This window comes from Callorhinus ursinus, unplaced genomic scaffold, assembly GCF_003265705.2.
Source record: "Callorhinus ursinus isolate GAN/ISIS: 27379988/994484 unplaced genomic scaffold, GSC_fseal_2.0 scaffold75, whole genome shotgun sequence".
NCBI classification, from domain to species: Eukaryota; Metazoa; Chordata; class Mammalia; order Carnivora; family Otariidae; genus Callorhinus; species Callorhinus ursinus.
The window spans coordinates 2,792,548-2,808,683 of record NW_027397137.1 but is presented as its reverse complement, the minus strand read 5'-3'; the positions used below and the strand labels follow the sequence as shown (position 1 = coordinate 2,808,683).

At 45.9% G+C, this 16,136-nt stretch overlaps 1 protein-coding gene across 1 annotated transcript in view; it reads right to left on the bottom strand.

Moving 5' to 3' along the window:
* BACE2 (beta-secretase 2) overlaps window positions 1-16,136 on the bottom strand; it is a 90,668-nt gene that overhangs the window by 17,832 nt on the left and 56,700 nt on the right. The window contains exons 7-8 of the mRNA XM_025863457.2: window positions 15,523-15,672; window positions 10,249-10,417 (exon numbers count right to left, since the gene is read on the bottom strand). Of these exons, the coding sequence (XP_025719242.1) occupies window positions 10,249-10,417; window positions 15,523-15,672 (319 nt within the window). The remainder of the gene's footprint in view (window positions 1-10,248; window positions 10,418-15,522; window positions 15,673-16,136) is intronic.

The window sequence follows — 16,136 nt, the reverse complement described above, 5'->3', positions numbered from 1 at the left end:
AACAGAATGGAAAGTCCAGAGATAAACACATAGCTTCCAAATATTTACTGGAATTTGGCATATGATAATTGTGGAATTTCTAATCAGTGAAGAAAATGTGGATTATTTGAAAAATGTTATAGGAACAATGGGGTAGTCATCTTGGGGGAAAAAAAGGTTATCCATACAAACTACGTCAAGGTATATCAAACCTAAAAGTACTTGCACAGATCACAAAATAATTTCAATAAAGAAGGACATCTATTTTTTTTAAAAAAGATTTTATTTATTTGACAGAGAGAGAGAGAGCACAAGTAGGCAGAGCGGCAGGCAGAGGGAGAGGGAGAAGCAGGCTCCCCGCTGAGCAGGGAGCCAGACGTGGGGCCTCGATCCCAGGACCCTGGGATCACGATTTGAGCCAAAGGCAGATGCTTCACCGACTGAGCCACCCAGGTGCCCCAAGAAAGTCATTTAAAATGTGACTTCAAACCTAATAGCCTTAAACCAAAAGACTGATATATTTAAACACATAAAAGCATTTTTATAATAAAATTCATCATCAGCAAAGTAAATCTGTAAATAATGTAGAACTGAAATATGGATTATAGTTTTTTTTCATCAAATGGTTAATTACTCCATTACACAGAGTTTCTACAAATCAATATAAAAAACTAAAAACCCAATAGAAAATAATAGGGAAAAGATATGAGCAAACAGTTCACAGAAAAGGAAAAACAAATGCCCTTAGACACATGAAAATAAACTCAATCTCACGCATATAAAGTAATTAAATAAAACTACGCTGAGATCATCATTCCCACCTATCAGACCGGCAAAATTCCCAAAAGTGTGACAACACCTTGTTGGTGACGCTGACTGGGGAGTCAGGCCATTGTATACGTTGCTAGAGAACTGGTACAATCAGGTATAAAAAAGTACAACCTCCTTGGAAGGCAATGTGACAATAACCATCAAGATTACAAATGCTTGGGGCGCCTGGGTGGCTCAGTCCTTAAGCAGCTGCCTTCAGCTCAGGTCATAATCACAGGGTTCTTGGATCGAGCTCCGCATCGGGATCCCTGCGCAGTGAGGAGTCTGCTTCTCCGCTCCCCCTGGCTCATGCTCTCTCCCTCTCTCTCTCAAATAAATAAATAAAATCTTAAAAAAAAAAAAATCACAAATGCTTGTACCCTTTAACCTGGCAATTCTACTTCCAGTCATCTATCCTTGAGGTAGGTATACTTTCATATGTGTGAATGAACACAGACAAATGGTATCATTCCAACACTGTTTATAGTAACAAGAGACTGGAAACAACTTAAATATATCAGTAAGGAATTGTTAAATAAATTACGGAACATCCACATAACAGAGGATTATGTACTCATGATTGCCTCTGAGGGCGTGAGGCACTATATAATGCACTGTATCACTGGAACATTATCTGGCCATTTTCAAAAATCAAAGAAAATAATGGAGACAAAGTAAATACAAGCCATGACAAAATTATTACAGGACACTACAGGAAAGTAAACTAGTATATTTGAAAGGGTACAAAGTGGAATTTCGAGAAATGAAAAACACAAGCAATGTCATTAAAAACTCACTGAATAGGCTGGGGTGCCTGGGTGGGGCAGTCGGTTGAGCGTTAAACTCTTGGTTTCAGCTCAGGTTGTGATTTTGTGGTTGTGGGATGGAGGCCCACATACGGCTCTGCACTCAGCATCAAGTCGGCCTGAGATTCTCTCTCCTTCTCCCTCCCCCTTTGCTCCTTCCTGCTCATGCATGCTTGTGAGCTCTCTCTCTCTCACTCCCTCAAATGAATAAATAAAATCTTTATAAAAAGAAAACCTCACTGAATAGGTTAAATGGTAGACTGAACACAGCTGGAGAGAACTAGGGCAATATAAGATGTGTCTGCAGAAACTACACAGAAAGCAGCAAAGATAAAGAAAGGAAAATATGAATGAAAGGTCAAGGGACGTGGAGGAAATAATGAGAAATCTCAAAATTTATCTCAGGAGATCCAGAAGAAACTAGTAAAAATGGGTGTGAGGCAAGAGTGGAGGAGGTAACAGCTTAGAATTCTCTAGGATTGATGATAAAAAACATGAATTGTCAGATTCAGAGAGCACAATGAGTCTTGGAGCAAGAGGAAAAACAACTGATATCCAGATACATCATGGTGAAACTCCAGAAGATGAAAAATGTAGCCTAAGTCTGAACAGCAACCAGAGAAAACAAACAGATTACCCTCGAAGGTACAACAACTGAAACTGACCGGGGTTTTTTTTTTTTTTTGCCAGCAATAATGTTGGCCAGAAACACTGAAAATATCACCTTCAAAACACTAAGGGAAAATGGTCAACCTAGAATTCCATACGCGGTTAAACTATGATTCAAAAATTGGGGCAAAATGAAATTTAAGAGAGATCCTAAAGTACATTTTTCAGCAAAAGGAAAATTGCTGTGTCATAATTTGTTTATCCATTCTCCTTCATTACATTTTGGGCTGTTTCTAGTTTGACGAAAATGGTGGTTTTATGTAATAATGTACTTACTGAGTGATGTAGTACTTTAGTTCATTTTATGAATAAAGCCGCTTCTGGTCAAGTCTTTGGGTGGACACACACATTCATCTCCCTGCTGCATATACCTAGGAGTGAAGCTGCTGAGTCATAGAGTAGGAATATGTTTAACATTAGTAGAAAATGTCAAACTGTTTTTCCATTCAGACCCAACAATTTCAGCAAACTGAGAATCCAAAGGCAATTCCACAAACCTGCTGCATGCATCAGACTGTATGAATGCTTTCATAGAAAACCCAAGCAATTCTAACAACTATTTTTTAAAAGAATTCAGCAAGGTGGGTGGCTGGATATAAGATTAATATACAAAAAGCCCCTGCATGCCTATAGACCAAACAATCAAAATGCAATTTAAAACAATCTCACTTATAGTAACAGTAAGAGCTAACAGGTATCTAGCAAGAAGCATATGTGTAAGACCCTCTTGGAGAAAACTACAAAGCTGCTGTAGGACATAAAAGAAGACCTAAACAAATGAGAATTAGTACATTCACGGTGAGAAGACTTATATAATAAAGACTTGATTTCTTCTCAATTTAATCTGCAAATCCAATGCAATTCCAATCAAAATCCCAATAGAGTTCTGAGATCTTGACAAGTTGAATAAAAGGACAAAAGTAGCCAAGAGCATTTAAAGAAGAATAAGGGGAAGAGCTGAGCCCTTGCTAGATATTAAGTCTTATTGTAACTACAGAAAGTAAACCGTATGTTACAGCACAGGGACCGCAACCACACCAATGGGATAGAAGAGAATGCTCAGAAATAACAGATCCAGATCCATACTGGGTCTTGGTATGTGACAAAGAGGTTATTAAAATTTAGTAGGTATCTTGCAAAATTAAATTTAACCTGAATCTAACCAAGCCTCGAGACCTAAGTTCAAGTTTACAGAAATAAATGTAAGGTTAAATGAACATGTTAAATGATACTATTAGGAAAAATCCAGACAAATCTGAATAGGATATATTCTACCAAAAAATTGGCCTTCAAAAGAAAAAAAAAAAACAACCCATAGCTAAGGAAACCATTTTTGAGGTAACTGAGGAAATCTGAATACGGCCTAGATATTACATAATACAATGTAAATATTGTTAAATTGTTAGGTGTCATAATGGTATTACATTTATGTATGAGCCTGTCCTTTTTAAGAGAGATTTATGGATGAAATATTATGGAGTGAAATATTTAGGGGCAAAATGTCATGAAACCTGCAACCTACTTGTAAACGGTTCAAACAAAAACTACATATACACATATACTGATATATGGCAAAATGTAAAAATTATCAAATCTAGATGGTGGGGGGCGCCTGGGTGGCTCAGTTGGTAAAGCATCTGCCTTCAGCTCAGGTCATGATCTCAGGGTCCTGGCATCGAGTCCCGCAACGAGTGGAGAGCCTGCTTCTCCCTCTCCCTCTGCTTATGCTCGCTCTCTGTCAAATAAATAAATAAAATCTTAAAAAAAAAATCTAGATGGTGGGTATGTAGGACATCATTGCATTATTTTTAGTCTTTTCTGTATATCACAGAGGGGATAATATACTCAATAAACAATGCTGAGAAAACTGAATGTCCTTATAAAAATTAGATTCCACCTAGAGCAATCTACACATTCAATGCAATCCCCATCAAAATACCATCCACTTTTTTCCAAGAAATGGAACAAATAATCCTAAAATTTGTATGGAACCAGAAAAGACCCCGAATAGCCAGAGGAATGCTGAAAAAGAAAAGCAAAGCTGGTGGCATCACAATTCCGGACTTCCAGCTCTATTACAAAGCTGTCATCATCAAGACAGTATGGTACTGGCCCAAAAACAGACGCATAGATCAATGGAACAGAATCGAGAGCCCAGAAATGGACCCTCAACTCTACGGTCAACTCAAAGCAGGAAAGAATGTCCAAAGGAAAAAAGACAGTCTCTTCAACAAATGGTGTTGGGAAAATTGGACAGCCACATGCAGAAGAATGAAACTGGACCATTTCCTTACACCACACACAAAAATAAGACTCCAAATGGTTGAAAGACCTAAACGTGAGACAGGGAGTCCATCAACATCCTAAAGGAGAACACAGGCAGCAACCTCTTCGACCTCAGCCGCAGCAACTTCTTCCTAGAAACATCGCCAAAGGCAAGGGAAGCCAGGGCAAAAATGAACTATTGGGACCTCATCAAGATAAAAAGCTTTTGCACAGCAAAAGAAACAGTCCACAAAACCAAAAGACAACCGACAGAATGGGAGAAAATATTTGCAAATGACATATCAGATAAAGGGCTAGTATCCAAAATCTATAAAGAACTTATCAAACTCAACACCCAAAGAACAAAGAATCCAATCAAGAAATGGGCAGGAGACATGAACAGACATTTTTCCAAAGAAGACATCCAAATGGCCAACAGACACATGAAAAAGTGCTCAACATCGCTCGACATCAGGGAAATCCAAATCAAAACCTCAATGAGATACCACCTCACACCAGTCAGAATGGCTAAAATGAACAAGTCAGGAAACGACAGATGTTGGCGGGGATGTGGAGAAAGGGGAACCCTCCTACACTGTTGGTGGGAATGCAAGCTGGTGCAACCACTCTGGAAAACAGTATGGAGGTTCCTCAAAAAGTTGAAGATAGAGCTACCATACGATCCAGCAATTGCACTACTGGGTATTTACCACAAAGATACAAATGTAGGGATCCGAAGGGGTACGTGCACCCCAATGTTTATAGCAGCAATGTCCACACTAGCCAAACTGTGGAAAGATCCAAGATGTCCAATGACAGATGAATGGATAAAGAAGAAGTGGTATATATACACAATGGAATATTATGCAGCCATCAAAAGGAATGAGATCTTGCCATTTGCAATGACGTGGATGGAACTGGAGGGTGTTATGCTGAGCGAAATAAGTCAATCAGAGAAAGACATGTATCACATGACCTCACTGATATGAGGAATTCCTAATCTCAGGAAACAAACTGAGGGCTGCTGGAGTGGTGAGGGGTGGGAGGGATGGGGTGGCTGGGTGATAGACACTGGGGAGGGTACGTGCTATGGTGAGCGCTGTGAATTGTGCAAGACTGTTGAATCACAGACCTGTACCTCTGAAACAAATAATGCAATATATGTTAAAAAAAAAAAAGAAGAAGATAGCAGGAGGGGAAGAATGAAGGGGAGTAAATCGGAGGGGGAGATGAACCATGAGAGACGATGGACTCTGAGAAACAAACTGAGGGTTCTAGAGGGGAGGGGGTGGGGGGATGGGTTAGCCTGGTGATGGGTATTAAAGAGGGCACGTTCTGCGTGGAGCACTGGGTGTTATGCACAAACAATGAATCATGGAACACTACATCAAAAACTAATGATGTAATGTATGGTGATTGATTAACATAACAATTAAAAAAAAGAAAATTAGATTCCTACTTCACATTATATGAGAAAATGGGGGGGGAAGTACACTGTATCTTTAGAAAAAAATCTCTATTTCCTTAGATTGAAGAGAAATTTCTTAAATAAGAGTAAAACCACAGGAAGACATTGGTACATTTTATCTCACTAAATTTAAAAAAACGTAAATGAAAGATAATAAAAACAAGTAGAAGAAATCCCGAGAGATTAGCAGGTATTATTCACGATGCATAAGCCCCCAAATTAATGGATCAAATATTAAGAATGTATAGACATCGGGCGCCTGGGTGGCTCAGATGGTTAAGCGTCTGCCTTTGGCTCAGGTCGTGATCCCAGGGTCCTGGGATCGAGTCCCGCATCAGGCTCCCTGCTCCTTGGGAGCCTGCTTCTCCCTCTGCCTCTCTCTCTCTCTTTCTCTCATGAATAAATAAATAAAACGTTTAAAAAAAAAAGAATGTATAGACATCAATAAAAAAGATAGGTAGAAAAATGTACATAAGCTATTGGTAGAAAAATTCACCATCAGAAGAAAAGCTCAGACACCCCATATCAAAAGTTGTATCATCTCGGGGCACCTGGATGGCTCAGTGGGTTGAGTGTCCGACTCTTGGTTTTGGCTCAGCTCATGATCTCAGGGTCCTGGGATCGAGCCAGGAGATGGGCTCCAAGCTCAGTGGGGAGTCTGCTTGAGATTCTCTCTCCCTCTCCCTCCGCAATAAATAAATCTTTTTAAAAAACGTTGCATCATCTCAGAAGTAATCAAACTGTGACACTATGTCATACAGATTGGCAAAAAACAAAAACAAAGAAAACAGTTAACATTCTTTCTTTTTTTTTTTTAAAGATTTTATTTATTTGACAGAGAGAGAGAGAGAGAGAGAGCAAGAGCAGGAACACAAGCAGGGGGAATGGGAGAGGGAGAAGCAGGCTTCCCGCGGAGCAGGGAGCCCGACGCGGGGCTCGATCCCAGGAGCCTGGGATCATGCCCTGAGCTGAAGGCAGACGCTTAATGACTGAGCCACCCAGGCGCCCCGCAAGTTAACAATCTTATGTAATTCTGATGGTCCAAGACAAATCTGACAGTAGCCAGTAATGCTGAGGACCAGCATACCAAACCACCTAGAAATTCCATTTTCGGAAGATCTCAACAGCATGCAGAAAGATGTTCACTGCAGTGCTGTTTATGATTGCAAATATTAGAAACAATCCAAATGGTAATCAAGGCAGAACTGGGTAAATAATCTGGGTATATTCATACAATAGAATACTACACAGCGGTCAAAATGAGTGACCTAGTACTCCTATCAACAGGAAAGATCCAGTAAATGTGGAATGCTGAGCAATCAAGCAGGCTGGAAAAGGATATGCACAGTACTGTAGAGCATTCACATACATGTAAAAATACCAAAACCCCAACCAACCAAGCAACCAACGTTTTGTTACATGGTACTTCTACTTATTTATAGGTAGACAGGAGACAGGTTCTAAGGGGACTCCAATGATCCCTGCTCGCTGGTATTTCCTTTTGGGTAATCCCTACCCACACTGGGACAGGGTTGTTCTGAGCAACCAATGGAACAGGGCAGAAGTGATAGCATGTCACTTTCAAAATTGGGTGCAAAAAGACTGTGGCCTGGGTGCTCTGTGGCACTCTTACTCTCTGGAATCACTTGCTCCGGGGTGACCAGGTGCTCATCTTAAGGATGTTCAGCGAAGCCTGGCGGGAGGTCCCAATGGTTTAGAAAGGAGGGCTCCTCTCATGTACCACACTGAGTGAGCTTCCAGTGGGACCCTCCACCCCACTGGGAGACCCTAGCCCAGAACCACCCAGCTAAGCTGCTCCTCGATTCCTGACCCTCAGCACCTGCACAAGGTCAGACAGTGCTGCTAAACACGGTGCGGGGCTAAACTGTCACCAAGCAAAAGACAAGTAATCCAAGGCACTTATAACTATGTAGCCAAATCTTAAGTGTGTAGTAATTATGAGAAGAACCGACCCCAGTTTCAGGATAAAGGGTCATTCTGGGCAAGGCAGGGTGGTGGGGCTTTAAGCTATATTTATTTTCTGTTTCTGTAACAAATTTTTGAAGAAAATACGACAAAATGTTAGCATTTGTTAAATCTGTGTGTTCCATAAGTGTGCCCAAAGCACATGACTTCCTAGGACTTAAATCATTTTGTTATTTTAAAGCATGTGATAAATTAAAAATAAACACTTTTAAAAGAGAAAAAAAAGGCAGCGTACCTGTTCCATTTATTACAGTGCTATAGACCACTGTCTGGCTCCTAATTTGCAGTTTGGAGGGAAGTAATTACTTTAATGGCTAAACAGTTTGCACAGAAGAGGAGACATATCCTTGTCTATTCCCACTGCTGGTAAAATCAAATGTTTAAGTATCAAAACCTTAAATCTGCCTTTTTTTTTTTTTTAAATAGTAACAAAAAAACCTCTATAAGCACACCTAACAAAGAATTCACACTGAAAGGCAGGGATGAATGTTGCTTTGCTGGCAGACACTTAATATTAAACTATTTCCAACAGCAATTCACTTAGGAGACGCTGTGATTACGCGCTCTGCGGTATTAAGTGGACGATATAAGGGCTGTTGCCATAGTAGCCTCTATTTTCATGGTATTTAACAAGAGAACAGAAATTGTGGGGAAAATTGCTTTAGTGCTTAGTTCTCTGGGTTACAAGACGTGAAATACTCACAGCTGGGAGACAGAGGAAGGTCTCTCCAGGGATACCTCCCAGGCTAAAAACAGTTAATGCACTGAGAGGTAAACATTCACTGCCGACAAAGATGACAAAATGACAGGCCCCAAGGATTCCAAGCCTGTTCACCAATGCGGAGCGAGAGAGCTCGGCGTTAACACTTAAGAAGGGATTTGCAACTATCAAGTATGTACATGGTGTTGGGTGCTTTTATTTACGCAGCACGTGAGTTGGACTAATATCCCACATGTAAGTTTTCCCTCTAATAGGCGTCTCCTCCCACTCTCCAAAGTGTTATTTGCCCCTCCGGAATGCCCGTGTGTCCAAACAAGGATAGGAGGCATGACTGACCTGCTTTATTTACCAGGATTCGCATTTTACCACCGCAAGCCGCATAGTAAATAAGACCTGAAATGTCTCCCTCTGGAATAAATCAACTGAGATCATCTGACATTTTGCCTGCACAACCACCCCCCCCCCCATCTCCATGGCTCTCCCCCAGACTTCTCCGCAGGTTTTAGATCCCAGTGAAGGGCCGGTCAGGGTCGGGGCGACCGGATCAGCCAGCATTCCTGCCTGTGGGTCACTATCCTGAGTGTTTCCTCAAATTCGCACCTCCCTCCCCGCATCGCGTGGGGACCCATGTCTCAACCCACAGCCTCTCGTCTTCTCCTGTCCCACCTCCTTGCTGCCTCACATGGGCTTAATTTTTCTCTCCATTGGCATGTTACCCGCCAACTCTGAATCCCACATGCCAGGATCTGTCAGTCCCCTGAAATCCCACTGCCCGGTCACGTGCTCGCCACGCGTCCCCAGCGATCCCAGCTCATACCCACGTCTAGGACTGGCCTTTTCTGCCGGAGGCACCCGACCCTCCCAGTAAACCTTGCGCTGTGTGGACACTCCATCCTAGCAAACTGTTCGTCTACAGCCATTTTCAAGTTTGGGGGTTTACCCACCCATCACCTTTCCTGCCCTCTCTCCTGTGGTTTCCCTGAACACTGGCCCAACCTTCAAGCTCAGCTTCACAGAGCAATGCTGCTAACTCACCCCCAAACCAGCTCTTCAAAGGGGTTCTAGAAGGAAAACACACTCCTTGATCTCATCATTTTAGGATTTCAAGAAAGAGCAATGATAGGCATTTACTTCTTATTGCACAATGCAGACTGCTTTGATGGAAAAAAAAAATACACAGCTTACCCATGAATCTTTATTTTAATTTTCCTGTCAAAAAACTGTAATTCTTCCCCAAGGACCCCTATCTTTACTCTGTGGTGTGAGATACCATTTTAACTTTAACATGAGAAATAACCACCATACTAACATCGATCACGCATTTGCCATGTGTCAAGCATGGGACTAAACGTTTTACACGAGGGACTCATTTGCTCCTCTCTGCATCCTGCCCTGCGTCCTACTGATACGACCGACCACAGATAACGGGCCTGTGGGAAACAATCCAAAGGCAACTGACCCGTCATCAAGAGTTGCTCCCAAGTCAGTGAACAGACGTCGAGTACTCCAGCTGGGGCTCCCCGTCCAGTGCGAGCATCGCTTACCTGCACAGGGGCTGGCTGCAAAGCCCACCCTCTTCCGAGCTCTGTCGAAGATCACGTAGAAGCCCTCCATTACGGTAGCACCGATCACCAGCGCATTCGTGGAAGGTGAAATGCCGAATCGGTAACATTCGTAATTCAGGCCCGCCCCCATCATGGGCTGGATGTAGAGCTATTTATGAGGACAGAGCACACAGACAGGGGAAAGCATGAATCCGGCAATATCACAAAGCTCTTGAGGCCACAGCGCGTTCCAACCCTCCCAGGTGCCGTGGGGCGACGCAGGGGGAGGGGGAGGTGACATCACCCTGCCGGGTCCCTGCCACCCAAGGATGACATCATAAGCATGATAACAGTGATAAACATTACTGAAAGTGATAAAAACACGTGCGTTGCCTGCAACTACACACAGGGGCACCCCTACACCCATCCCTCCGTCCATCCATCCATCCAGCACGTGGCATGGCCTAGATACTGCCTCAGTACCAGCAACCAACACACAGTCCCACGCCCTTGAGGCTTCCCATCCAGGGAGGGGGCAGGTGAGTAAATGTGGAGTGGGACAGGCCCCTCTACCATGATGTGGACCAACTAACTCTCCCCCTCAAATCTCCTCCTTCCCTTGGCCTCTGAGAAAGCGCTGTCTCGTCTTCCTCCCAACACTGGCTGCTCCTTCTCAGGCGCCAGTGTAGGATTCACTTTACCTTCCTCAATGTAAGCATCAGAGAACGCCAAGGCTCCGGCCTCCGGGCGGCCATCGCCCCCACCCGCACCCCAGGTGACCCATGTGGCCCCAGGGCCCTGAGCACATCCCCAGGGCTCTATGCTGATGCCCAAATCTTGACCTCCGGCCAGATCTTTGCCACACTCAACAGGCTCCCCAAATCTGCTTTTTTTCAAAGTCTTCTGTTTCAGTAGGTCTGTGATTCACTCACATCCTCAGGCCCTAGAGCCCCGGGCCAGGATCTCTTTCCCTACATGGAAACCAAAACCATAACAAGAGGCTGCAGGCCTTCCTCTGCATCCCCATGGCTTCCGGACCATTAGCATCCTCTGCTCTCCTGCCAGACTGCAATGCTCCTAACTGGCCCCAGGATGCTGTCTTTGTCATCCTCTGCCAGAGAGAGCTTAAAAGTAGGCAGCAGGGCGGAAGCAGGATGATTTATTTCCTCAGAGAGACAGAAGCTGTCACAGGGAGGAGACCCAGCACCCCCTCGTAGGAAGCTCCCATGAGGAGGAGGACCAGGGGCTGTGCAAGTTCCATCAACACAACACACACGGCCCTTGAGGTCCTCGGGGGGAGAGTCTGCGAAGAAACGAGTCAAAACTTAATCAAGGAGCAAACCAGTGTCACCTGGGTGAGAACAATCCCTTTGTGTTTTAACAGCAAAGTTTTCAAATGCAGGCAACCAAAAGAACAGAGCGGCTTAGGAAGACAAAATACCAAACATCTGGAAAAAAAAGCAATAAAGGGAAAAATGAGTAGGAAGAAGGACTTCCTTGTGAGTACTGACCAGCCCTAATTTAGGGGTAAAAGCACAAGAAAGATTGCGGAGGGCAAGGCTGGGAGCCCGGGGCACTGTGGGTGGGGATTTTTAGAGGGTGCGGCAGGGAGGGGTGCAGCCGGGAGGCTAACCACAGCACAGGGGCGGGACGGAGCACCAGCCCCTAGGAGAGGGAAACACGGGAGCACCATTTAACGTCTGGGCAGAAAAGGAAACCAGAAGTCGTACTAGAGAAAGAGAACATGATCAAGCTGATACCCGAGGAAGATGAACTTCAGCGCCCTTGACAGCAGCGGCCCGCGAGAGGGAGAGGGGCTGCCAGGGCGGGGGTGAGCCAGGACAGAGCTGTGACAGCCCCTGGCGTCATCAACGGCTAGACACGGAGCAGCTACTGGGTCCAAAACTGTGCCCGCAGTCAGAACCCTCCACGACTGGTCTGCCTGCCTGCAAGCCCAGCTTCGAGGCAAGGAGTCATTCATTCTGTTCTCCGCTATGCTCCTGGCCCCTCGGCTGCTGTGAGGGTAGGGGAGGCGCCCAGGAGGGCTTCAATCAATGCAGGTGATGTGAATGAGTGGTGCTGAGCTCGATAAGCATCAAACAAAAGACACAACTTCTCACGATCAACTCAAATTAGGCAAAGGCAGGGGATCACTGACCCGCCGCCACAGCACCTTCACCTAAGGGTTTGTAAGCAAGCCCTAGGAAAGTACGTGGACACACACACACAATGCACCCCGGCCTTTGAAGGAACTAATTCTATAATAAAACCCAATCAATTATCACCTATCGTGTAACTGAGGATATTGATGCAAAAATATGCAGACCGAATTGGTATCTTTTACTCCTTGTGTGTCCCAGCTGACTGCCAATAAAAGTTCCAGACTGTAGATGCTGTAACAAGCTGGGGAAAGCTGAAGTATTGCTAGATCTCAGAATAAACTGTCTGTCTTCAACTAAAATAGCACAAATAGACCAACCAGTGGTAGACTGAAATTATTTACATTTTTAGGGTTATGTGGAAAAGAAAACCAGAATTTGCCTGTGGGCTGGGGTTGGGGGCTGCTTTTGTCAACGGGCCAAAAAAGATGCAGCCCATGTGTTTTTGGGAAAGAGCGCAGACAGACAAAATTTAAGGTAATTGCCTTTGACACAACTCTTTTCTGCACCAGCAAGCACATGCCCATCTAGTCCTGCCGATGCCAGAAAGGTCCTAGGCACGGGCCCTATTCTCAAACTTTGGGGGGAAGGAGCCCTGACGATTGCCCTAAACGTTAGGGAGAGGGGGGCAGGCAGGCAGAGCTGCAGTGTTAGGAGCTGAGCCCCCAGCGCTGACCCCGAGGGCTGTGTCAGTGACACACAGAGCCTGTGAGGTTATCGGCAAGTGACGGTTCACAACTGCCCATCCAAGCCCTCTTCCAAGGAGGCAACAGAAAGAAAAGGGAACGGGAATGTTGAGTTAAGAAATCAGGAAAACAGCAGGGGAAGCAGATTTTTAAGAACCAAAAATGTGAACCTGTCAAAGTCAACCAAAAAATATCTACAGTCTCGTGAGAATAATACTGGATTCTCACGCAGAGGTAACAAAAATTAAAGGCAACACTCCTAAACCTCCCTCGTCATATTCCTGCCCCTGGGCCACGCTCGGTCCTGGAACCAGCTGCTGAGCCCCAGTCACCTTGCAGCTCGGGCGGTTACTACCCGCCCTGGACGTCGTAGATTTTCCCCCGAGTGCCTGTTTTCTCCTGCATCTTAACGAGTCCCTGATTCTGCCAACCAACGGCCCCGCCATCTATTTACGATTACACGCTCACCTCTGTCCTGAAGCTAGGCTTCGACTTTAGTTACAAACCACACTGAGGAAACACTGTCCAAATCGTGCTGTTCGACTGGCCAAAATTTCATCATAAAGAGCAATTATTTTAAAGATGCAGAAAACATATCACTGTGTGCAGTGAAAATGTCTTTGGCAAGTATTACGATTCCTCCCTTTATAGTTAAAGGGACAGATGGAGAAAGGGCTCAGTGATCTGCTCCACGTTACAGCGCTGAGTCAGGGGCGGAGCTGAGCATGTAACCCAAGCCTCGGTCAGCGGGTCCTCTGTCCAGCCGTGTTTTCTCTTGAGGCTCTCAGGCTCTTCCCCAGGAACCCACCATTCCTGGAAGGCACGTCCCCACGTGTAAAGCGGAGAGGGGAAAAGGCAGCATTATCACTTCCTTTTTACTTCTGAAATCATTCCTCCTTCCCTATCCCCCATCCCACCCTTTGTCCCAAAGTCACCAAATCACGACAAAGGCACATTGATCTGTCTGTTCCCAAAAAAACAGTGATTACACACCAGTCTCCACTGCACGCTCGTGCCAGGGAAGGAGCAAGGATCTCCGATCTCGTGGTTCTCCTCTGCAAGGAATTAACCTAACTGAGGAGGAACTCTAAGTGTGTATGTGTGCTTTTAAAGCAAACCAAAGTCCAACGAAAAAGGCAACAGCATAAAATACCCCCTAAAGGGGTGACTGCCTGCGGGAGGAGTAGACTAGGAAGCATGCGTTAGGAGTCTGAAGGGCAGGCTCACAAATGGGTTATTCTGCTCGGCAGAGGTTCGACAAAAGAGGGGTTGTTTGAGTTGGATCTTGAAGGATGGGAAGAATCTGGATATGCAGAGGGAGTGGGGGTGGAGAGGGCATTTCTGGCGGCGGGGAGGTGGCAGAAGTAAAGGTCAGGAGAGTGAGCAAGCACGAGGCCTGGGAGGACACTGACCGGTGAGTGGCAGGTCAAGGGCGTGGAAGGGTCCAGTGAGGACCGGAGAGCCACAAGGAATAAGGACATCGGTGTGCACCAAGCGGGGACTCACTGACGGCTCACAGCAGGGACGGCAGGCTGGAAGATGCCGCCTAGGGAGATCATCTGGCAATGGCTTTGAGGGCAGAAAGGAGGAGACTGGGCTACACGGAGCGCACCTGGAGGTTCCCGGAGGGGTGCAAGGGGGGACCGGAGAACCTCGGGAACCGGGAGGAGGTGAGAAGCATGACGGAGCAGGGCAGAACATGCTCTGTTTGATTAGAAACTCAGGAGGAGGAAGGAGCCGATGACTTACAGAATATGGAAAACAAAAGGAGGTCTTCCTCTCTCTGAGGGTCCAGTTTTATTCTCCTTTTTAAAAGAACATATTTTGGGGGCACCTGGGTGGCTCAGTTGGTTAAGCATCTGCCTTCAGCTTGGGTCATGGTCCTGGGGTCCTGAGATCGAGCCCCCTGTCGGGTTTCCTGCTCATCGGGGAGTCTGCTTCTCCCTCTCCCTCTGCTGCTCCCCCTGCTTGTGCTCTCTCGTTCTTTCTCTCAAATAAATGAATAAAATCTTTTAAGACGAATAAATAAAATAAAAGAACGTATTTTGGTGCTGGGATGGGTGCTGCACAAATGTCCTCCATCCTTGGCCTTCCCCGTTGCCAGGCCCTTGGGATGGGACCACGTAGCCGGCCTCTCCTGCTGGGAGGTAGGTCCACTTCCCAAGTCCGGGGTCTGGGCTGCCTGGGCCCCGTGCGCACAGCGTGCTGAGAGCAGCAGGCCCACCTAGACTCCAGAGCAGGGGTGCACGCTCGAGCAGGGGTGCAGGCTCATTGATGAGGGCTGCCCGATTTCTCGGCTGTTCCGCAGCACCACTGTGGCAAGCCAGACCTAACACCGATGCACTACCTACAGAGGCGCATGACGCACGAAGCGCCTCACTTCGGCGTGGTACGTGTTCCAGGAGAAAAGCACAGGTCCCAGTTCATACCTGAGGCAGGATGGTTACACGGAACGACTGGCTGGAGTTCTCGTCTCTCAGGTAGATGGAGATTTTAGGGAAGTAAGACCAAGGTGTCTCAGAATTCGTCCAGCAAGCCAGCTGGGACCCAGTCCAGAAACCATCAGAGAATTCTGGAATCTGGACAAAACGAGATCACGTGAGAAGCCATGACTAGTCTGGCACATCAACAGGAAACGGCTCCCAGCTCCCCTCATCACCTCGCCAGATGCCCACGGCGGTAAACAATGTTTCCTTTGGACAGCGTGGTGGAGCCAGCCGTCCCCTGGAAGGGGACCGGTGATGACAAATCCACAGCTATCAAGATCAGGCAGGCACGCAGAGTACCGACTGGTGCCAGGCACCGCTGCAAACCCCCTTCAGCACTAATTACTTTAATCCTCGAAAATCCCCAGCGGCCCAGGGGCGGCACCCCCGCACCCTACATTGTAAATGAGGAAACCAGAGCACACAGAGGTGAAGCAATGTGCCCAAGGTCTCAGTAGTGGGCAATGGCCCTTTAAAAGAGAGAATACATCTGACATGTGGCCCTCCAGACCCTTTTGGGCCTCACCTCTCCTCTGAATTCCGAGCACAGCGCTCTT